The 24,569-nt window shown below is 35.0% G+C and overlaps 2 protein-coding genes across 3 annotated transcripts; both read left to right on the top strand.

Annotated features, from left to right (window-relative positions):
• The first annotated feature begins 1,165 nt into the window (after positions 1-1,165).
• Positions 1,166-10,908, top strand: LOC145671705 (uncharacterized). The gene is made up of 4 exons (XM_081740905.1): positions 1,166-1,421; positions 5,102-5,263; positions 8,015-8,173; positions 10,804-10,908. The coding sequence occupies exons 1-4, from the start codon at positions 1,230-1,232 to the stop codon at positions 10,906-10,908; spliced, it is 618 nt and encodes a 205-aa protein (XP_081597031.1). The 5' UTR covers positions 1,166-1,229.
• Positions 10,909-11,080: 172 nt separating this feature from the next.
• On the top strand, positions 11,081-23,763 carry LOC145671340 (uncharacterized). 2 transcript variants are annotated; one of them, XM_081740362.1, is made up of 6 exons: positions 11,081-11,643; positions 11,890-11,947; positions 13,989-14,120; positions 14,885-14,989; positions 15,087-15,216; positions 16,984-23,763. In XM_081740362.1, the coding sequence occupies exons 1-6, from the start codon at positions 11,111-11,113 to the stop codon at positions 17,157-17,159; spliced, it is 1,134 nt and encodes a 377-aa protein (XP_081596488.1). In that variant the 5' UTR covers positions 11,081-11,110; the 3' UTR covers positions 17,160-23,763. The 2 variants fall into 2 exon arrangements, with proteins under 2 accessions (XP_081596488.1, XP_081596486.1); XM_081740360.1 differs by having other exon boundaries at positions 15,072-15,216.
• The last annotated feature ends 806 nt before the right edge of the window (positions 23,764-24,569 follow it).

Below are 24,569 nucleotides of genomic sequence, written 5' to 3'. Positions count from 1 at the left end.
ATGCACTAAAGGTGAGTTCTCTATCACTGAGCAACCACAGTCCATTAGAAGTGCTTCATGACGAAGTAATTAGCGTTTTCGCTTTTAGTTGGAAGACCCAACTTCGTTTTCTTGTGTACTAATGCATATGGTTGGGACTCCACACAAACTATACATATCCTTACCACTAAAATGGAACATATAGCTTCGGAACAATCAACTAATATAAAGACAGTTTTCTAACATTGTTTCTTGACTTGAATTCGTTGTACATTGTGAGTGAAGTAGATAACGTTGCAAAGCCTGCATTAAAATAAATTGACAAGTAAAGTAGTTCATGGTATTGTAGATAATGCAGGTTCTAGAGGGCATACATCCATTAGATACGAACGTAGATTGTGAGTAGTAAATAGTTAATTATGGATGTAGCCCAACAAACCAAAATGAAGAAGAAAGTAGATGTAGTAAACATTCCGTTACTGACCTACTTATAATAACAGTTACTAAATCAATAAAACGTTATCGATTATCAACTAATAACAGCTGCTAAATAAATAAAAAGTTACCCTACAGAAACTGTTAACAATTCAGCTACTGTTAATATGCCCTTCAATTTGCTAGTATCCATTAAAGTTTAAATTGTAAATGAAGTAAGATTATTGTTCATCATTTCAGTTACTTTACTGTAACATTTTAATCTATTATTTCTAAAAGAGAAGGAAAAAGACAAGTTATCTTTATTTACATTTATTTCTGGAATAGTATACCTCTATTTTATATTAAAATAATAATAATAATAATAATAATAATAATAATAATAATAATAATAATAATAATAATAATAATAAACAATGTATATAATCTCAAAACAGAACTAAATTATTTATAAATATTTCTTAAAACGAAAAGGACAATCAAATAGCAGATATTTTCTGACACGCAAAAGTATATTGCTGCACCTTTAAGGTGTCATGAAACCAACATGAAATTAACATTTGAGTCATCAGTCAAGCAGTTGTATTGTACAAAAAGTGAGTGTTATAACAAATGGTATAACGCAAAATAAAAAAAGGTCACTAACGGATGTTGTAGATACTGGTAGACTTCTCTAGAAATAAGACTCAGCATAGGAGCGCAAATAAGATTCCGATAGTTTTTTTTTTTTTTTTTAATTAACACGATCCATTGGATTGCATGACTTTTACTCGCGCAAAATATAAATCTAATTTGCGTTCCTAAGTTGTTCGAAAATGAACAAAATTTCCCTAACTAACGTGTTATCGCCTTTCTTTACAGATAGGACAATGTATGAGTGTATAAGAATTCTTGCATCTGCTCGCAGACAGATCGAAGAGTCTACCCGCACATTGCTAGCGGAAGGAAGAAGATTGCAGGATGTTTTACAAGAACCAGAAGAAGGCAGAAGAAATGTCCAAGACCAGGTTAGAATCCATTTAATGACTTAGCTGATTCACAGTATAATTAATTTTCGTCAGCTTATTTACAGAATAGTATCAGAAATTTTTTTTAAAAAACTGTCATCTACAAATATATCTACACATGTCTTACAACTTGAAAAAAATATTGTGGGTTTAACACACTACTAGTACTTCCTAGGGATGGTGTAGGAAGGGATTACGTCTTTGATAAATTTAACAAAGCCTAACAAACTAAGCAATACTTCGTAACTTAAAAAAAATGATGTTGGATGCCCGCACTACAGAGGTAATGGAAGTAATCTTTCTATATATAACAGGGTTCCCACTGACCCAGAAAATCGGGGAATATGAGGGAATTTGATTTTTGTTAGAGAAAATCAGGAAAATTATTGAGAAGTTCTTTAATGTGGGACAAATTATTGAAAAGTTCTTAAATGTTAGGAAAACCAAGTAGTCATTCTCAGTAATGAAGGTAACTTTGAAGTAATAAGATTATTTGGGATTTAGAGATCATGCAACATAACAATATTGAATTATAAGTCACAGATGCATCAAGTTATGTCAAGGTAGGTTGTCATGATTTGTGGTTAACTCTGAAATCAGTTGAGCTATAGCATCTTGAATGTCTTAATGTTTGGCGTGGGAGACCCGGGTTCGATCCCCAGCGAGAGCTCATGTGGTTCGGATTCCACGTTAAACAGTAGTTCGTGTCTCGTATAGCCTCGCTGCTGGAAGGGACGTTAAATTCAAAATCAACTCAACTCATACCCTTATAGCCGCTTCAAAACAAAATGATGTTCTCATTCGACCTATTTATATATATATATATATATATATATATATATATATATATATATATATATATATATATATATATATGTTGTGCGCATAATCAAGCATAATTCTTCGACACATATGCACTGACTTTAATGTTTTTGTTTGTTTGTTTGTTTGAAAGAGTATTCTTTCCCGGGTGTTCCACATAAATTTCATGAGGATCTAATCATATTCTTCGGAACTAGGTCATGAAACTTTTGAATGGCTGAGTTTTCGTACTATAATTGTGTGTATGATCGCGTATAAAGTCGACATAGATGCACCTATTTTATTGATTTACTTTTTGGTTAAAAAAGGTATGTTCTCATGGTTATTTTATATAAATTTTTATTAGGATTTGATGATAATCATCGGAGCTAAACCATGAAACTCCTCAATGGATAGTGTTAATATCGTAATTAATCGACTTCACTGTGAGCATGCTCACGCATAACTTCAGCACAGATGTACTGATATGAAAGTATATTTTTTACTTTTAAAGAATATACTTTCTCACAGACTTCATATAAATCTTTTCATGATCTAATGACTCTTTGGAGTTGGACTGGTCAACTCCTTCACGGCTGATAGTGTTAGTACCGTGTGTATTTTCACGTGTAATTCCGTATCGCGTATACCGATTATATATATAGATAGCGTCAACTAATCCTTGAGAGAGTCCAAGCATGTTTGTGACATCATCTATTGACTGATTGTGGTTTCATGGAACCTCTTTCTGAACTCTGGCAATCATTTCTCCCGTTCCATGTTCAATTTTCTCTGACAATAATTAAATCATTCATTTATAGGCATAAACCATACATCTGTCTTCCCCTAAAGAGTACATACAGTATAATAAAAATTTTACAATACGAGATGTATACCAATATTACGTGCCGTTTGCCCATGTTTTCAATTTTCGAGTTACATGTCAGCTCTGGTCGTTCGGATATGAGGCTCCGAACATTAGTATGTCATTCGTGAACATGTTCGTGTTAGCCCAAAATTTAAAGTTTGGTGTGCTCTTATGTATGGTAGAGTAATCGGTCCATTTTTTCTTTGCTGAGAACACGGTTACATGGGCAGCTTACTATGACATGTTGCATGAGCACCTACTCTCTCAGATGATGGAACTGAAGGCCAAACATAACCTTCCAACACGATGGAGTACCTCCTCATTGGTCTCGAGATGTTAGGAAGTTTTTGAAATGACGTTTCCCTGAGAGACGGATTGTGCTGGTCAAGGTTAGTGCCTACGAAACCCCTGTTCCAGATCTTGCCGCACTTCGTACACAGATTGTTACGAAAACTTAACTGACTTGTTGATGCTGCTATGTTGTAGCATATATGGATAGAGCTTGAATATCGTCTCGATATCCTGAAGGCAAATAGATTGGCACGTGTAGAAGTAGTGTAATTGGCAATAAAACTTTGTAGAGATGTATAAAGGTAACCAAGGAAGTTCTGTCGCTTTTTCACTCACCACCTTCAAACCGATATGTCACCTAAAATGTACCTGCAAGATCAAGAATAATTCCCATCAGCATCGACGACCTTCTGCTAACTATCTGGAAGGCCATGGATGCCATCGCTGTAGAATTTGGTGGATCGTGAAGCGAAGAAGATACCAAGTGCATTTTGCACCTCTACTAGGGATTTGAACTGGCGTTCTCTGAGGGATTGTCCAAGGAATGGAACAGGTGATAATCGGACGGTGCAATGTTCCAGGAATATGGTGGATACAATAGTATTTCCCATCCAAGGCGCAGAATGGTGTTCCGGGTCATCCTAGCCACGTGAGGCTTAGCGTTGTCCTGTAACAAGAGGATCCCTTTGCGATTCAGAAGTGCTGGCTCCAGAGTTTTGAGTTTTTCTTGAACACGGCTCAACTGCTGACAGTACTCAGTTACATTGATCTCTGACCAGCTGGTAGCAGTTACCGGTGCACGATGCCGCGAGCAGTCCACTAAACACACAAGAAGACCTTCTGGTGCAGTGCTGATTTCGGCTGTTTTGGAACCGGTTCATAGGATGCTAACCAATAATGACGGCACCGTGGAGCTTTGTATAGGACCCACTTTTCATCACATGCCAACACCCTGCCCAGAAATTTTTCCTTCCTCAGACTTGACAGTAAAGAAACAAGTGTCTGCTCGTGTTGCTGTCTGGCAAGGAGTCAAATCATATGGGATCCATCGACCCAACTTGCAGTGCCTTCCAAGTTGAAGGAGGAGCTGCCGAATGGTTTCTCCACTCACACTGATTTGTGGTCCCAGTTCCTCACATGTCTGACCACTGTTCGCCTCAATTGCTGCCTGAAGATCTTCATATTGTACACGTGTTGGTGTTCCGGCCCGTGGTGTGTCTTCGAGTGTTTCGCCACCGTCCTTAAACTTGTTAAACCACCGCTGCACTGTCCGCGTAGTCACGACACCCTCACTAAAGGCCTGACATATCTTCCGCTACGCTGCAGCGACGTTTGACCCTAATTTGAACTCATACAGCATACAAGCCCTTATGACGCACTGTGGAGGTTCCATGTTCACTCTGTTCTCACGCAAGTTCACGGTGTAAGTGAACTGTCACAACCAGGTAGTATGTTGGATATACCCACACCAATAACTGACCTTTGCCTTATCTCTATTAACATTCAACTCGCGGTGTGAGGGCCATGGAACACAGACCTGCACGAAAAGCGACAGAACTTTCTTGGTTACTTTATAGAACACGTTGTACAAAACCGCATGTCTCTATCTCGTATAGTTTACGAGCTATGTTTCATTGTAATGGTAGAGAACTTTGTGGACACTCCATATTATACTTTATAAACAAAAAGCTTTACATTGTGTATTTATTTCTTTTTTCAGGTGGACGAATTCGTCAACCGAGGAATGGACTTGGAGCAGAGATTGGCCACAGAAGAGGAATATCTAATGGAAACTATAAGAAGAGCGAGGATTGATATCAGTTCCTGTGTTCTGGATCTCCAGCTTGCTACTGTAAGTTGTCGCAGAACCAGTGAACACGAGGTCAGTATACTTGAATTGTTCAACATTGTATAATATTGTTGCATTAGAAATTAGTCTTTTTATCTGGATAATAACTTCATAAAAGATAAATATATGTGATTTAATGACAGTAATAAGGTGAAATGTAGAAAGCGATATTTTAACTTTCTTTAGAATTGCTTTATATGGTTCATTTTGTGTGTGTGTGTGTGGCGATTATTACAATAATTAAACATATATAAACTTAACTATTGTGATATTCTTAAAATAAATTAATAGCATATTAAGAATTAAAACATCAATTAGAATCGTCAAATAGATTTTTGTGATACATTTTTTATTATTTTTAATAAATGATACATACTATTCAACTTGTCTGCTTGAGCTCCTTCGTGGCTAAGCGGTTAGCGTACGCGCCTTTGGCGTGGGAGACCCTTGTTCGGTTCCCGGCGGGAGCTCATGTGGTTCGGATTTCACGTTAATCAGTAGGTCCCGTCTCATATAGCCTCGCTACTGAAAGGGGCGTTAAACTCAAAATCAACTCAACTCAGCTTGTCTGCGTAACTCGATTGTCAATCTGAAGACCTAAAATTTCCCCGATATCCGTATTATACATATACCCGTAACTTAATTCATGACTCCATTAATTTGGATACTCTTTCTGTGAGATTTTGTTGCCTATCACAACGTTTCTATTGCCTTGGTAGCTTGTAAATTTTGATAGGAAAATAAATGAAATTTTGTTTAATATTTAGAAATGATTTCTTTCATATGAACCAATTATTAAAAAATACATGTCTTTGCTTATTCAATTTAGAATGGATTATTATTATTATTATTATTATTATTATTATTATTATTATTATTATTATTATTATTATAGGAAATTAAACTAAATTTACGTCCCATGATTATGCCCTTTAGGCTAAAGGAAACGGATCATTAGTGAAACTGAATGAATATGAGAAAACTGGTGGAATGAAAATGCGGAAGAACATCATGAAACTCTACAAACACGATGCTGTCCACCATAAATTCACACACTCTGTGATCAAATCAGGGTCTCGTCTCACCAGAGGTGAGCGTTCTATCAGTGAGCTCTAGAATATTTAATTACTATTCAAATATTTAAAAATTCGTGTACGAGTATAGCAGAAAAATAGATGAATTCTTTCTCTTATATATTTGAACATAGGCACTTTCTCTTAAAACAAACTTGTTAAATTTCTTCAATGTTGCCACTTGTATTTCTTTCTTCTACGTTACCTTAAAGATTAATTAATATATATTTTTATTTATTTATTTATTTATAATGGTAAAAATATTAATAAAATAAAAAAATGAAATGAAATATTTGAGTTTTACGTCTCACGATATGCCGGCTAGGCTAAAGGAGAAGGTGATGATGAGAAATGAATAAAAATGGTGTAATGAAGAAAGTGGGAGGAAATGGGAGAACCCCAATGAAACTCATCCACACGGGAGTTGGGATCAAACCCGGGATCCCAAGCACCAGAAATGAACGCTCTACCACTGAGCCAACGCGGCCCCACAAATAAAATAGAAATTTATAGATGTTTATACAGAGGTAATTATATGATAAGTTTCATTGTCAGGTTTTTAAAATTTATTTTAAGTTACTTACTCGCATTTTTAAAATATCCAAGTACTTTATTAGGGATGTAAGTGATTGGTACGGCTAAGGTTTAATATTACGAGATGCGCCTATAAAGGTACTCGAACTTAAGCAAGGGAGGCCCAAGTTCGATTCCCGCCGGGAGCTCATGTGGTTCGGATTCCACGTTAATCAATAGGTCCCGTCTCATATAACCTCGCTGCTGGAAGGATCGTTAAACTCAAAATCAACTCAATTGAACCTAAAAAAAAGTAAAATAATACTTTTGTCTAAGATTTTTTATTAGTGCCTGTTTAAACCAGTTTTGTGCAATTTGTATTTGAGTAAACGTTCGACAAATGCACATAGTGTGATGTCGTTGTACAAAAGTTTTGAATGTCAGGTTTGATCGCCCACCACAATGTACTTCAGAATGGTGTTCTCCTGTACTGCAGTAGCCACCGAATCCTCATATTATTCTTTCTTATTGGCTTTTTTTTTTTTTTACTGTTCTGTTAAAAAATCAGAGACATTTGCAAAACAAACACACATCTTCCTCATTTTCAGGTCCTTCCTTAAAATTAACCAAAACTTTTCTTTGTTTATCTCGAACATGGTTGACAATTGCTGTGGAATTATATGTTTATCAAATTTCAACGATATTTCTCCATATTTACCTCATTTCTTGACGTTCAATGGAGTTGTGACCTAGTATCATCCACAACACTTTTGTATCTACATCTGCAACGTTTCAATAAAATATTTATCCAATTTGTAACAAAGCATAATGTTAGAATGTTGCTCTATTTCGTTACACGTGTTTCGTACGATGACTTCACACTACATACATTTGTCGCAGGCTTATCCAGATACAGACTACATCAAACTAACAGGAAGCTTAGACAAAGGTGTTTCCAGTTTTGTTATACTATGGTTATATTTTAAAGGGAGGCAGCTGTATTTGTTAAAGTTTATAGGGATACCTCGTACTTAAATCTTAAATAAATACAAATTAACTTTAAAAAAAATGAGTATACACTTTGAGTAGACGTTAACGCTGTAGAATTGTATATATATATATATATATATATATATATATATATATATATATATATATACATTATTATTAATTTTCTACGTTATTATTATTATTGTAGGAGAATAGTTCAAATTCAACGGAGAGTTTCCACTCAATTGATTACCTGGATATGACGATAGAAAACAATAACCCGGATTTGACAGACCATGAGGAAGCTATCACTGGAGACAGACGGTACTCTAGTAGTAGTACCGGTAGCTGGAGTACTGTTTCTGAGGTATGTCTGCATCAGTTTCTACTGCTTTAGTACCTTGTAATTTTTATCTTAATATTTACGAAAATAAAGGTAGCTCTATATGAACGAATTATCAGATTTCCATACTATGCTGTGCATAAATGTCGGAGTCTTATACAACAGTTCTTTCTGTCCGTCTGTCGAAAGATATCAGAACAAAAACGGTAAGAGATATCAAGAAGCATTTTTTCCCAATCATTTCAGCGTCCCAAGAATACGTTCTATCTCCTCCCTTAACTATTCGTTCAAACCGGAAGAGGTTCAAATTAACCATTTCCTGTTTCAACGTTGATTGCCATAGAACAAAAATTGTAAGGAACAGCAACAAGAGGTTTTCTGTAATCGATCATCGTCTTAAGAGAACATACCGTCACAACCTACAACACTCTACCAAAACCACAAGTGGTTGAAATTACTAGTACTTCCGGTCTTAATACTGACTTCAATAGAGCAAAAACGATAAAAGGTAAAAAGGCGTTTTTTTGCAATTGCTTCAACGTGCAAGAATAGGTTCCATCACTTCTGTTAATTCTCTATTCAAATCGGAAGTGGTAAAAATCAACTATTTCCGGTTTCAACGCTGATCACCATAGAAGCAAAACAGTAATAGATAGCAAATAATGGCTTTTTGATATGGATTCAGCGTCCGAGGAACAGGTCTTATCTTTAATCTTATTCCTCTATTGCAACCTGTAGTTATAGATTTACTACTTCAAGTTTAAGTATTAAATTTCTATAATTTGGAATCTACCGTAGTTTCACACGAAACTTGTTTGTTTAATAATATTTCGTTTATTTAATACAGTGGACCACAGTTCACGACTCCCTCTATTCGTCCACATATCGGTTCACGAATGATATTTCGGGCTATGAACACACACCCGAACACACATTTGTATCCATGCTATCAGTAGTGCTTTCAAGCATTTGTCATACACATTATTTGTCAGGGTGTTGTGTCCAAAAATTTCTTTGCATTTTTTTGTATTATTTTAGTCTTCATTATATCTAATTTAGGATAATTAAGAATATTTTCATTTATATCCTTCATCACAAAAAAAAAAAAAAAAAACGCTTAAAAAGATAAAAACAAAAACGTGTTTCTGTGGCCTGAACACATCAATTGTGTATATTTACATTAATTTAAATGGCAAAAATAATTTTAGTTCTTAAACAGTTTACGAAACGGATTAAATTCAGGACGCAAGGGTTCACTGTATTTAATATGAATATTATTTCTTATTCAAACATTTTATTTATTATATTCTGTATAGTTGTTAAATATATTTTTCCAGTGGTATACGCAGAATAAAATCAACGGGAAGAAGGGGGCTTCAAGGACTTTATTTCATATACTTTCAGGACTAGCGTGATTTCTATATACAGGATGTTTCAAAACAACACCGACAACGTTTAGGAGGTGATTCCTGACACCAAAATAAGACAAAAAATATAGACTAATCTGGATGAACAAATGCTCCCTTTTGGAGTTATAAGCTGCCGAAAACGTGAAAAGAATGAACTTTAAAGATCCATAGCTCTAAAACTATTGGTCCTACCGTAGTAAGATCAAGACTTCACCTAGGAACTAATATGTGCGCTATTCAAAAATACATGTTTCAGAATCCAAAGGTACTCACGCAACTATTTTTATAGAATGAGTTTAGCTACCGGCATATAATTTGAAGTGCTCACCAACTACCTCTATAAAAATTGTTGCAGAAGTACCGCACGATTCTGAAACTTGGATATTTGGGTAGAGCACATACTAGTTTCTAAATGAAGTCTTGACCCGATAGAGCTTTGAAGTTTTTTTTTTTTTTTTTTTTCACGTTTTCGGCAGCTTATAACTACGAAAGGAAGCACTTGTGCAACCAGCTTGATATATACTTTTTGTCTTATTTTGGTGTCAGGAATCACCTCCCAAACACTGTCGGTGTTGTTTTGAAATAGCCTGTATATAGGGTGCGCAAAACAACACCATCAATGTTCATAAAGTGATACAGTATATCATTTGACGCTTTTACGTATTAAAAAACGTGAAATATACTGTGGCATATCACATCCCAGCGTACGTTATTCTCAACACGAGTAACCACGGAGCTGGCGTTCCCTAATACGTCAGATGTCCCGCTTACGCATTCCGTATTTACTGTTGTCAAAGCTTACCTTTTCCCTACGTAGACTCACCTTTTAAGTCACAGTATATCTAAAAATTCTGGTGGTAGCATGTCTGGGATTTATGTTATGAGGGAATCCCTTGCCCACACATTGTACATTACTGGAATAATGTATTTTGGATGCATATGCATAACTTCCTTTACACTGGTATGAACCACCACTCCACGGTCTCTCGTGTTCGAAATAACGAGTGTTGCAATATAGCTTTTCCATATTTTTGGGCACTTTTTTCCATAGGTCCATATGAATTTTCTTTGTCTTAGTCTCGGGAATCACCTCCCAAACGTTGTAAGTGTTGTTTATTGAAACACTATATATATATATATAAAGGAAAAAGTTCGAGGTTTAACCCCCCTCCTGAGCAAGATATTACGGAAAAATTAAAATTTACTATCTATGTTGGAAGTACATGTTTTTCGGTTTTGATATAGCATCGTGAGACATTTGGGGGTCACTTGAATTACGAGGTTCTAACCTCCGAAAAAATCACATCGGAAGCCGATGCCCAAACCATGCTCAAGCTATCAGGCTGGTAACAGCTCATGGGCTGAGGCGATTTCTCATAATTGCGCTCCAACTAGGTTTCTCAAGAATTGCTAATGTGTTTAAAGTAATGTATTGTTGATGGTTGTCCATTTTATGTGACTTACCTCTGTTTTTCTTTCTTTGATTTAGCACTCTTATGACAACAGTAGTGATGAGAGCTTCTGTTCTATACTTGACATTTCGACCTCAGTCATGTCATTGCATTCGCAGCCAGTGTCTGTACCATGGCTGAGAATGTTATATGGCTATTCATCATACACCATCTTTGCCATTATTAATATGTCTGAGGCCCAGCGTGTCAGCGGTCTCAAGATTTTGTTGATAATGACCACTCCAGAGACTTCGGTCCTTGGAGTGTCCTTATCTTACCTAATAAGTTCTGAGAGGATTCGAATTGGAATGCCATGGCAAATCGTGGACTTGCCCGATTACGATCTCAGTGGCATTCCTCGAGAAGACTATCCTATGACTAACTTCTTCAGAAGTGTATATTGCTTGTGGCGAATCCTCCAGTTCCAGAGGTGGGGAACCCCAGCAATTGCACTTCCAGAAGTAGGGGGTCAACCAGGTGAAGCTGAGGTTGAAGTGCAAGTGGAAGAAGAGGAAGGATCACACTCTAATGGCAGCCACAGAGAGGAAGAAGCTAGTGATGAAGAGAGGAGGCCTAAGGATGAAGAGAGGAGGCGTGTGTATGGACCAGTTGTTCGACCGCCTCCCCGTTCCAGGTAATACTTCAAAGTCTTATTTATTCATATATATTATTCTGAAAATTGTTGTGGGTTATGCACTTTTAGCGACCGTAGTATTTCTCATGCCCAGCTTGTTAGAGACCCGAGAATTATATTAATGGACTTAATAAGACTCAAAAACTTAATTGAAATTATTTACAATAAATTAATTTATTTTATTATTTGTTAGTGCACTAAATTGAATTTATGTTCACACGAATTCTAATTTCTTTTTTATCTTAGTTTATCTAGATTCCAAAGGATAAGAAGCTTAATCTTCCGGCGGAGACAAAGCGGAACGGTAAGACAATAAAATAGAAATTAATTTATAATCAGTAGTTTCTTATTTATTTTATTTTTTATTTATTTATATTTATGAAATTTATAAATTTATTTTTTTTTCTATTTGTACTAACGCTAAGTGTAAAAATTCTGACAAAAGGTATAAATTGCGAGTGTGAAGATATTAAGATATAACTTCTGAAGAAACTAAACTGACGCTCACAGTTCTAACTATTCGTTAATGCCGAAAAATTCAATACAAGCCGCCATCTTCTTCAGCGTATAATGGATCATTGCATCAAGAGAACCACGACCCAAATATTCTTTGCAGATTGAAAAGTTTGAAACAAATCATGTATATTATTTCGAGCTATCAGGGAAAATGATGTTATCAGCTGAGCTTTATTAGTTAATACAAACTATTTACTGAACTAATTGGTTTTATTTTTATTTTTCACCATATTACCAGCAAGCATAACTCCACAGGTAAAAAGAAAAAAATCACAATACAGATGAAACCCCAATAATTAATTGAAACAGAAACATTTATGTATTATGAATTACCATATTTGCTACAAGCTATGTAATGTTAGATGTAAGCTTAACCATATCTGAAATATATATTTCTTTTAATTATGTGATGGAAACCATAAAATGTGATTGAAAAGAGCAATGTGTGTTTATGTAAATAAATAAGCTTCTGAAGAAAATGGAGGTTCCCATTGAAAATTTCGGTATTGACAACTGGTATTTAGACGCATTCCGGAGTTTAATTTAATAGTTGGTTAGGATATACTTTAACTCAGTTTTTTTTCCTTCGCTGCTACCTCTAAATAGGAAGAAGTGAAATTGTCATCCATACTTATAGTTCGATCTTCTATTACAGAAATAAAGCGAAATCCACTAATCAATTGTACCTTAACCCAATTCTAGAATACTCTTAGCGTTCAATGAAAAAAAAAAATGTTCACAGATGAGAAATACACCAATCGATAGAACAAAATGATATGTGCGACTGTAAAAGGTCATGCGTAGTTTTTGAGAAAATGGAGGGAAAAAATAATTAATTTATAAACTTAAATAATTTATCCTGTACGAGAGCTTATTGAGGTAAAACGTTAAAGTAACCTTTCATTAAGCTTTTCATTAAGACATAGATTCTTAATGAGATATAGCCCGAAATTATCATGAACTCTTAATTTTTTTATTTTTATTTAACTAATATATTGTCCAAAAATAAGGCATTGGCGCAAATCCCCTCAATCTTGGAGTTGGAGGGAATGTCCTCCCAATAATCCGATTTGAAATGTGTATTTTTGGGGGTGAAAAGAAGAAATATGATATTATTTGTGTCCGACTGCTACAAAGGAAAGAGAGATTAAATTGATGTTCCTTGCTGTATAATATACAACAGGTTCACCTCGGAAATCAGATTCATCTACCGTAATATGAGTCTCTGTCTCCCCCCACCCCACCCTTCCAGAATAAGCCTCAAATTGCCCGCCTCCCAATGTTGAAGACACTTGTGCTCCCTTGATCCTCCACAGCATTATTTTTCTACTTCATAACTATTTTGAACATCGCTTAAAAAAGGAACGGTATTACCCGTCCCCCCCCCCCTCCAATGTTGAAGACAGATTTGCGCCGATGGATAAGACATACATAAATCGATAGATCCCTTGGAAATGAACGAAATAATATGCTTTAAGCTAAATTCTTATGCTTAGTTTTTGGGAAAATCGAAAAAAAGGAAGATACTAACTTTTGTGGCGCTAAGAAATGTGTCGTTCTTTACCAATAATAAATGACTGTTTTTAATATGCTGGAAGAAATGGTACTACACATGTGGCAAAATTCACTTGAAGTAGGAGATTGTACTTATTGTTGACACAGCACTGTTTACGCATATACTGCTGAATTCCTAGCTGTTAATGATGTTTATATGCAACTAGAGATATTACGTAGGAAATAAAAGTACAGGGGTATTGTTACAAGTAAGATGAGTCATTGATGAAACAGATTTGGACTGGAACTAAAATAACTTGATTTATATTTCGTAGGTGGAAGCAACACGAAAACGGACCACTCCACCACCAACTGAGGAACGAAGTCATCCCACCTCTCCTCCTGGGACCTCGCAGATGGATCGTGAGACGATGGTCAAAGAAGTTTTCGTGGAGGAGATCAAGGAGGTAAACTGATTTATTATTTATTTATTTATTGATTGATTGATTTCAAGGATACTAATAACAGTATTAGATTGAAGTCATGCAAATGCTTATTTTAATATTTAGTTTGCAAAACTCGCCGGTGTTGAGATAAGCCTAGAATTAAAGTCGATGTTTAGAATACTCGGATGTTGCTTTCTTTTTAACCCAACAATTGGCACGTGTATAATACCCTTGGTGTAACCACGTTTTTACCAGTGCGTTGCATCCCATTCTTCTAAAGGCTTTCCTACAAGAAGTTATTCTCAGAGGTGAGATACGAGTTTCAGCAAGGAGGGAGTTTCTTTTATCTGTAGTTACGTTGTTTATTAAACTGAATGCCTTAACTCTCAGCAATAACTTTAATTATTTTTCTTGCCTCCTTGATGATTTGATGAATTTCTGCTTTAGGAAAACCTTGACTATCTACAAACACTTGAAAATTATTTAATGTGGTGTTAATCATCTCTTTGAAAGCTGGAAAGGAAAGGAAAATAAATATATTAGATTCTCAAGAACAATACTAATTTTTTCTTTTTCATAAGTGCTCCTCTATTAGGTGGAGAGGTGATTTTAACAACCAGTTCGGGCGAATCAGTGCGAACTAGCTGAATGACATCACTGATACTGATTTTTTTTTTCGAAACGCAAGTAGCTTAGAATTATCATTATATATAGTTTTCTATATGAAATTTCAAGAATAATAAATAATGCTTCTCTATTCTCATTAAATTTCTATTTTATTATAGCACGAACGGCGACAGGAACCAAGACCGAGAAAACAGCGACAAGAGGGCACCGAGAGGTCACCGCGAGAAGTCGATGATGATAATTTGAGAGAACACCCAGTTCAGGTAAATTGTGACTCATATATATATTGTTTGTATATTCATTATTTGTATATTTGAAAGATTGATACTATAGATTTATTCACAGAACATATTTTTACAGGAGCCGCCGTATCCGTACCCTGTATCTTGGCGAAGTAGACTCTGTTGCGTCATCAGTTGTGCAGCTAGATGCGTTGTCGCCCCGTTTTCGGCTTGTTTGGGCTTTGGAGTGGACCCGTGCGACAATTGGTGTAAGTTATTTTCATATTTTAATCTGTACAAATTAGTGTTATCACCATAAGAGTTATGATCATTAATCTTTATGAGTTAATCTTTTATGTACCAGTATACAAATGTTTACTTGGTTACACGGTGAAACCATCTTATAGCACTGATTACTGATGTTATCCATTGAACTGAAATGCAACTAATTCATACCTAGTCCAGTACATTGCAACTTTTTGTGGCAAACAAGTCTAGTTGTCTATATTTATTTATTTCAAATTATATTAATATATTTTAATCATTTAAGTTTTCTCTTGGTGAACGTGACTTCCTTCGAAATTGCAAAAGAACTTTTCGTGTTTACTGACACGTAACATCGTGACCCATTTGTCAATAGAGATCAAGCAACCTACTTCTTCCACCCTCCATTTTTTTGTTGACACAATGTGTTGTATGTATCAAAATTCGAAATTGTCTTGATCATAGCGATAAGTAAATGGCAGTTTTCCTCGTTTAATAGTCGCAGTTGGATTTTCGCATTTAAAATAAAATAATAAAAAAAAAAAAGTACTACTATTACGCAAGTGAACACGGTAGTTTGATTATGAACGTTTAGGTCATTAGCGAAGCCATGACTATTTATATGTCGGTCTTACTCGACTTTTGCCCGAATATCACCTATTTTTTGTGTGATTGGATGCCTACTGTGAGGAGCATCTTGGATATAAAAATTTCCACAAAGAAAGTGACTGTTATCTTATCTTGCCCGTAAACAGCACAAATTTCTTAACAGGTCTGTGCAATATTTACACCTTTACTGAAATAAAATTGGAAAATGTAGCGCAGTTTTGCGGGAAGTTCACTTATCTTCACGGCGCAATACCTTACGTCTAACTAACTAACTTCATGGCCTTGGAACCCGGAGGTTCAATGCCGCGTTCGCAAGTCAACTAGATCCAGTTTCTGATTTGTATTCCTATTTCTGCGAGATCCATTTTAATATTGCCCTCCTATCTGCGCCTAGGTCTTCCTAATGGTTGTTTCCCGATTGATCTTCCAGTCAAGTCTTTGAAAGCGTTCCTACTTTCTTCCAGCCTGGCTACATGACCTGTCCACCTGACCCTCTTAGATTTGATGACCCTAACAATGTTTGGTAAAGCGCATAAATTATGTAGTTCCTCGTTATGAAGTTTCCGTCATTCCGCTTTCACGTTCCTCTTCGGTCCGAATATTCGTCTCAGGATCTTGTCCTCAAATATTTTCAATATATGTTCTTCCCTCAGAGTAAGCGACCATACAGCACAACAGGCATGATTATCGTTTTATATATTTTAAGCTTCAAATTCCTCGACAGAATTCGCTACGACAAGAGATTTTGAGCTGAATAAGTACGAATTCCCTGGTTTTAGTCTACATTTAATTTCTTCGTGAATATGGTTTCCGTCTATTAATATTGATCCTAGATATTTGAAAGTATAAGAATCCCATCACTTATACATCTACTAGCTTCAACTGTGAAATGACCTTAGGCCGGACACGCTGCGACTTATATACCCAGAGACTTGAGACACTAGGCCCATTTCGTACGCGAAAAGCCTACTGTATTCTAGACTACATTATATAATACTGTATTCAACATATAACCTCCCTCTAAATATCATTAGTCCCCATGAGTACTAATAGTTCCCAGATGAACCCAAGTACAAAAACTGAAATTAGAAATTATGCTATTTAAATTGTATAAAATATAATAATTCAAATCCTCATTATTTTTATATTTTTGTTCATTTTAGATCAACGAGAGGAAAGAAGAAGAAGGTGGGAAAGACAGCATGGAAACAGGGATCTTCCTCCCAACTTACTCCATCTCCGCCATGAATCTCAGTGTGGCCGCTGCTTCAAGTTTTATTTTTGCCCCTGCTGCTGCTGCATTCCTTGGTGTGACGATGAGCGAGAGTGCTTCCTCTAAATAGGAATTGAGGTAAAAAGATAAGAATATCTAAACATAATATATCTTTCGTTTTATCAATTCGCTTTAATGTCCTTATCTGTATTATGTATTTGTAAGTCTTCGATATTTCTCTTTGACGTCTGTGTCTCGAATTTTCTGTATTACTTGTTTGCAGTTATGATTTCGGGTAATTTGACGGACTCTCAACTCGGCGACTTTTAATTCATCTTTTTCAATCCTTTAGGTTGTCATTTTGCAGAAGGGTTAAGTATTATGTTTATAAAATAAATTTAAACTACCGATCTTTTTACCTCAGAATATTCCACTTCCTCTTAAGATTACATCCATTAGACCAAAGGATGATGTACATATGTGTATATAATCTATGTAGTAATTGTAGTTACTCAAAATTCAATAGTAAGCTTTTGCTAATTCTTAACGACAAGTCGTTTTGTAGAATCTAATACAGTGAAACCTCACAATAACGGACACCTCCATAATACGGACAGATTTTATAAAACTGTTTGTATTATAATAGAACAGGAGCCTCAGCAGTGTTATTTTCTCATAATGCTTTAGTAAGCTCTTTGTTCTCAGTTTATATATATTCAGCACAAAAAATGCTTCCTTCAATTTAAAAATAAAACGTGGTCACGCTAAGTAAACAGAAATTCTCTTTTCTACAAAACATCTTTCAAATTCAATCTCAATAAATTGGTGAACCACTACACATAACATTCTTCATTTTCCTGTACACCTATCCAAACTAAATTGCTTCCTGGCGTTACTCCTTCAACACTTTCTATGGTGGAGAACCAATTATAAGACCAAGAATTCTACACGAAATTTCTTTTCTTCCCTGAAAAAATCACTACTTGTGTTTCCCTTGGTACTTGTATCTTCCCCTGCAACTCCACATAAACACATCTCTTCAATGATACTTCTATTTGTTTACAAAACGAATTTCTGCTTTACTCCCCCAACAATTGGAACATGTCTTGAATGTCAACTTTCATTTACAGACAAATAGTTACGTCCGATCAATGCCCGTTATTCAAAGGTATCACTGTAGTAGAAAGATTTCTGCATGAAATTTATATTGTATTGAGTTTATAACAGTATTTAATGATTATTGTTACATTTTTGTTCTCCAAGAAAACGAAAATCGCGCTTGACCTCAGATCAAAGAAAGTTTCAAATACTTCCATATACGTTTCCTATAGCTCCAGTAGTACAGGACTTGTTCCATCGATTCAAATGAAAAATGTTGAACCATCCCCCCTGTCACTCTGTGGCCTTCACATTTTGGGTCTGCTAAAAAAGCTGCTAAGGTGACAGGTTTTGATGAGATGACATTTTACATATGATGAAATGAAGGTCACCATACGACAGTGGTTCAAAGACCAACCTCCCGAATTCTGTGTGGAGGGATTTAAACACTATCACAATTGGACAAGTGCCTGAATGTGTTGAGGTGACTTCTGAGAAACATACTGACTCTGAGTCACATTAAATATTTCAGCGACTATAGATTTTAAATACAAAAGAGGACTATAAAATTATCTAGTACATAGTGTTAAAAATTCAGGTCAATGTATTTACACATGATGGTGCTACACTTACCAAAAGAGTTTCATTTATTTTAAGAGTTAAAGGTGGTTACGAATTTCAAAAAAGTTGAGAATGCCATCACTCAGTTTGAGGATAACCTAAAAGGAGCAAGCTCTACCTTGCCATTTACATCATTTTCATGTAATAACAAATATTCCAACTGTTTCTTTACACAATACATATGCACTGTTATAGACTCAATATAGAAATCAGTAAAAAATAACAAAAAAAATAAAAAAATAAAAAATAAAAAAATATAAAAAGCAAAAAAAATGAAAAATTTAAAAAAATAAAAAAAAAATAAAAAAATAAAAAAAATAAAAAAATATGAAGTAGGTAGAAAGTAGTGTTAAAGTAGAATAGTTGTGTAGAAGTAAAACGTAGTGTAGTAGTACCGTAGAACATGTATATAATATAGAAATAGAAAATATATTGAGTAATGCAGAAATCTGAGAAACAAAAGGAAAACAAAAGTAAAATAGATTCCAAGCGAAGTAGAAAAAAGAAAGAAAGAAAAAAATGATTAATCCTAAGTACAAGTCAGGAGAAAATGAATAATTTGCTAAGCGTCATAACATCAATTTTGCTCCTTTTTCACATCTGGATTTCTGACAATCCTACATAGAACTAAAAATTAACTGCCTTTGCATACATTCAATAGAATTCTCAGAGGTTATATTTTATTTGTTGACATCGTGCTTAAAGCATCAAATATATCAGAGATCAACAACAATCAAGATAATGTATCAGAATAATGTCCTTTAAAAGTTAGAAAACACATTCCAACGGAAATGTGCTAGATGCACTTTGTGAAGCATTGCACAATGAGAGCAAATTTCTTCTTCAATTTACTTAAACAAACAAGCAGATTTATACTTCGTTTTCCTAAAATTCATCCCTCACAACGTACTTTATCGATACAACATCTGGTGGATCTTACAAGGTTTTGTTTAAGAAATAGATCGATGTTTTTCAGGCAGTAACGGATCCGTGGAATGAGCTGATCCGGGTTTGTAGTATATCATCTCTTAGCATTGAAAGCAGCCTTCAAAATTGTCCAGAAATTTTTCGATGGGTCGAATTTCTGGAACATTAGCTGGGTTATCTTGTTTCGCTACAAATTAAGTTTCTTATGATTGAGATGTTCAGTCACAACTTTGGGGTAATGCGCGGACGCTAGATCAGGCCAGAACACACATGTCCCTGGTTCATAATTTGCACGTATGTACGGTGTTAGTCTATTCTTAATGCACTGTACCAGGTACGTCTGGGCATTGATAGCAAATCCAGATCAACGCAACAACGTTCCTACAATAGGGTTTCCTTTGATTCCCTTCTCACCGTCAAACAAGGTCACGATAACACCACTTGTTCCTGTATCTGTTGGTGCACTACTGGCTCATCGTCCTGATAAGTCTGCCGCATTTCATGTACCACGCGAGACAGGTGCTGTCCTCTAGAAGTTTTGTGCGTATTTATATTGAACACACTTTACTGTGTGACAGTAACATCGGCATCATTTTATGAAAACTGATAAACCTTCTCTTGACACCATTCTTTTTCTTTATGACCTCTTTCTCAAACATCGATTTCACTATCAATGTATGTAGCATATCTTCCAAATCACCTTCTCAAAATAACGGCATCTAGATATGATTCTTTTCTAAATAATTGACCTTATCAATTGGTATTTCGCATGATATTATGTCTTCCCGTCATGCTTGAAGCTGCACATGCTTCTTCACTATAATGTATTTGTAGGTCATCCTAAAAGCCATTTATCTTTTATTCAAATTTCTATTCCTATTCCGTGCGTATCGTCAAATTCTTATGCTATGCAAAGAGCTTTCATGAGAATGTCCACGTGTTCTATGGCGCTCTTTGAATGGTAGATTGGAGTACATAATACGGATACATCTTTTCTCATGATCATTGTACTCTAGGGTTAATTTCCAAAAAGCATTAGGATTAGATTGTAGAAATATAGTATAGTGTAGACTTCATATCAATATTAGTTAATTAAAGAATAAAAAGTTTAAAATTAAAGTATTTGTTGTAATAAAATAAATATTAGATTAATTGAAAAATGGAAATCATTACGCTTGGAATAGATGTGAATCATATATTTCGTAAATCTTGACAAATTTTACATTCTACACTGCTTGACAAACTTAAAAAAATATGCTTACTAAAATTAATTGGCATATTTTTGGTGAATTTCTTTTGTTTCGATTTTCATGGTGTATATTCCATTACTTAGAATTAATTAAAGACCATAATAAACGCTGTTGTAATAAATTAAACAAGCTGAGACTGCCTTCCGTGTTCCCGCTATTTCACCCTATGACAGTGTTTCCATTTTCCATGAACCATCAATATTGCCAAGTATCAAAATTAACATCCTTCTATTTTTTATTTATCACGAGTTCTTTGTTGTTTATGTAGATCAATCTCACAATTTACCCCATCTAGCATCAAGAAGAAGAGGAAAGACTTACATCTAATACTCTTTGACAGTTATGGAACGTTTAGCCTTTACTCCACGGGGAATCCAATTTTTCTTACGTAACTTTATAAACAAAACATTCATGTCGGCAATACCTTCACATATTTCTCTAAGACGACTTCGTGACCAAACAATAATAAAATTGAACTTTAAAATAATTTTAATCGAGACTAATTTACATGCAAGTTGAATCTTCAAATTAATCAAACGTGTGCGATCAAAATAGTTGCACAATGATTTCAAACGATCTTCCTTTATACCAAAATGTGAATTCTTATTGGAGCTTCCTCTGCTAAATATATTTCAGGCACTCCGAGTTTACCAGTTAACCTTCCATTCTTTCTGGGATGATCTTCTTCTTGTTCACATCAAGCATAGGTTGGTGGGCAACATGTAAATTTTAAAGCTTTTCTCTCGCTTGGGATTTTATACTTTGATAATGTTTCTTCTTCGTAGCAGCATTTAGATAATCTATCCTTGGTCTTTCTCTTCCGGGTTTTCCTTCTGCCTTTTCCTCTATTAGCACGATGATCCAATCGGAGTGCCGAATAATATGGCCAAGCATGCTGTTTCTTCTTTTTCCTATTATCTTGATGATCTGTCGTCCTTCATTAGCTTCCTTTAGTACGTCTTCATTTCTTTTCCTTTCGGTCCATGATATCCGCAGCATTCTGCGCCAACATCACATTTCAAATGCTTCCAGCTTGGATATTTCAGCTTTTCTCAATGTCCACTTCTCTGATCCGTAAAGCGCCACGCTCCATACCAGAGTCTTAATAAATCGTTTACGAAATTCCAATGACATATTTCTTGAACTCCCCAAGCTCCATGATTATTTATCCAATAAAGAGCAACCGATTGTTCTGAGTTATAATATATCTGGTTTACATTTAATAAATTGAATTGTTAGTTCTGAGCTGTAAATCAGTAGCTTTTTCAATAATCTCCAACATGACAGCACACAATTTTCTTTATATATATATATATATATAAAGAATGTACATACAATTTTTCTAAAATTACAAAAAGCATGTAACAGCTTGAATTTTCTAGAAAGGCCATTTACAAATAGTTTCTGATAACACTAAAAATTGTTTTTATTACTTGTTAAATTTCCTAGATTCTTTCAGAAAAGCTGGTAAGTCCCAATAACTATTGCAACCTTTCTTGCAATAATAGTTTCAGAATCACCATCACAAGAAAAGATTTATGAATAATAGGTGAAATAGTTATGTTTCTTCACGGATTTTTCAACTAAAATACTTATTTGTAAATAATAATAATAATATAAATAAATATTGAATAAACAAAATAAAATAAAGAAAAAAGAAACATAAAATTAATTACTGAAACATAACGGATCAAAACTTTATGCACAATGGACGAAATAGTTCCCTTTCGTCAGGCATCTTTTGACTCTACTTAAACATTATATAAAGAACCAAATAAAAAAAGAAAAATCACACACTATCTGTAGTGCATCATTGAGCTTAGCTTACTTACACATATTCCTATGCTCATTACTCGAACTTGGTTCAGTTAACAATGTTCTTCTCAATAAAAGCGAACATATCCTTGTTGGCTACTGGCCTTACATTTGTTTCAGTTATTTCTTTTGTAATCCGTGGAAACATAACTTAAAGTATGATTTAGTACTTTTCATGAGGAAAGGACTGCAATTCACAAAAAAGTGACTCTTATAGTCTACAGTACCATTTCGTGGTTGAGTGGTTCTTTGATTGCGCCTAATATCGGGTTCGACCCTGAGTAGTTGTTCGGATGCCTGTCTAATATTGTCCAGATGCTGCAAAGGGATGTTGATTTTCAATCAATCGTCGATCAGAGAGATGTTAAAAATCGTAATTAATCATTTTCATTCGCTGAGATTTCTTCTCCTTCTTATGTTACACATTTCACCAGGGTGCTCACTTAACCATGGAACCGTGAATTTCATTATCAAATTTCAAAAATCTAGAAAGTTTTCAAATGAATAGGAATAGCTTATCAAAAGAAAGTAAAAGTCAAAAGAAATGCTATTCTTTTAGTATTTTTCTGTTTCTTGTATGCACAGTTAACATAAGGCTTAATGAAGACAAGTTTAGTTATTCCGTTGCAACATGCCAACCTTCAGACGATTTTTGTTGTCGTTGTGCGGTCAGTAAAGATTAATTTTATGAACTTCCTTCCCTACCGTAAATCTTGGACCATAAAAACATGCAGAAGCACTGAATTCGATTATTTAGTTTGAATGGGACAGAATTACTTCTGTTATAGGGCCCATACACTATCAGTTCTAACTGATCAGTCCAACTGAGCTAGAAACTTACTTAACCGATCCTACGATGAATTAAACTGACAGTGTGTGGAGTACCGTCAGTTAATCGAGTTCAGTCCTTCAGTTTCATCGAAGGTTCTATGGAGTGCACTTCTAAGATCCCTGAAGTACCAAAGTTTTGGAACGTACACTTCCTCACCTCCAGTCCCAGATTTCTTGGATTCGTTCACTTTCCATAGATCCTCCCTAAATGTCGACCGTAGGTTGTTTATTTTTATTTATTTATTTATTTTTTTTAATAACAGTGTCGCGTGTTGCCTGAGGTTCCAACTCTTTTAATTTTGTAAGTAACACATCATATGCCTCCCCTCTTTTATACCTATTCGCATAATGCACATGATGCATGTTCCAAAGTTCGGGATGAGCACGATAGCCTTCAATAAAAGTCAATAATGCCTTTCTCTTACTAGCTGTCATGATGAAAGGACCTGAACTGAGACAGCTTTGTGTTTCCTTCAGTTAATAGCACAGTTATAATAACAAAAGACGGTTGGTTTGTTCAGTCCAAAATAATCGTTCTTCAGTCCAAATAACCGCATGAAGAACTGACTGAACTGAAAGAATTCCTTCAGTTCACAGAGTTTTTCCTTCAGTTCTGACGTCATGATCAGGGTTTCCTTCAGTTAAAGTGATATTGTATTAGTTCTTTCTCTAAACAGTCATGTGAAAGATAAGCCAAATCTCAGTGAAATTTGAGTGGAACAATTCTCTTCCATTACAACCCTGAGTGATAAATTATGCACTCATTCTCATTCTGTGGTACTACTTGTATGATTTTTTCTTCTAAAAAATTTCTAGAAAATATTATAATCTTCGTCCTTCTTCTAATAGCTTTGGTTATCTTTACATGTCTAATTTCAGCTATTTCTTTGTCTTCAAGTGGTTGCATAAGTTCTCATACGCCCTCTTAACTCATATTGATACATAAAGTGTCTTCAAATGTCTGAAAATCTCTTGATTTTTCGAGCGCCTTAAC

This window comes from Thermobia domestica, chromosome 15, assembly GCF_964235325.1.
Source record: "Thermobia domestica chromosome 15, izTheDome1.hap1.1, whole genome shotgun sequence".
Taxonomy (NCBI): domain Eukaryota; kingdom Metazoa; phylum Arthropoda; class Insecta; order Zygentoma; family Lepismatidae; genus Thermobia; species Thermobia domestica.
Note: the sequence above shows the minus strand (reverse complement) of the source record. Positions and strands in the feature narration are given on the sequence as shown.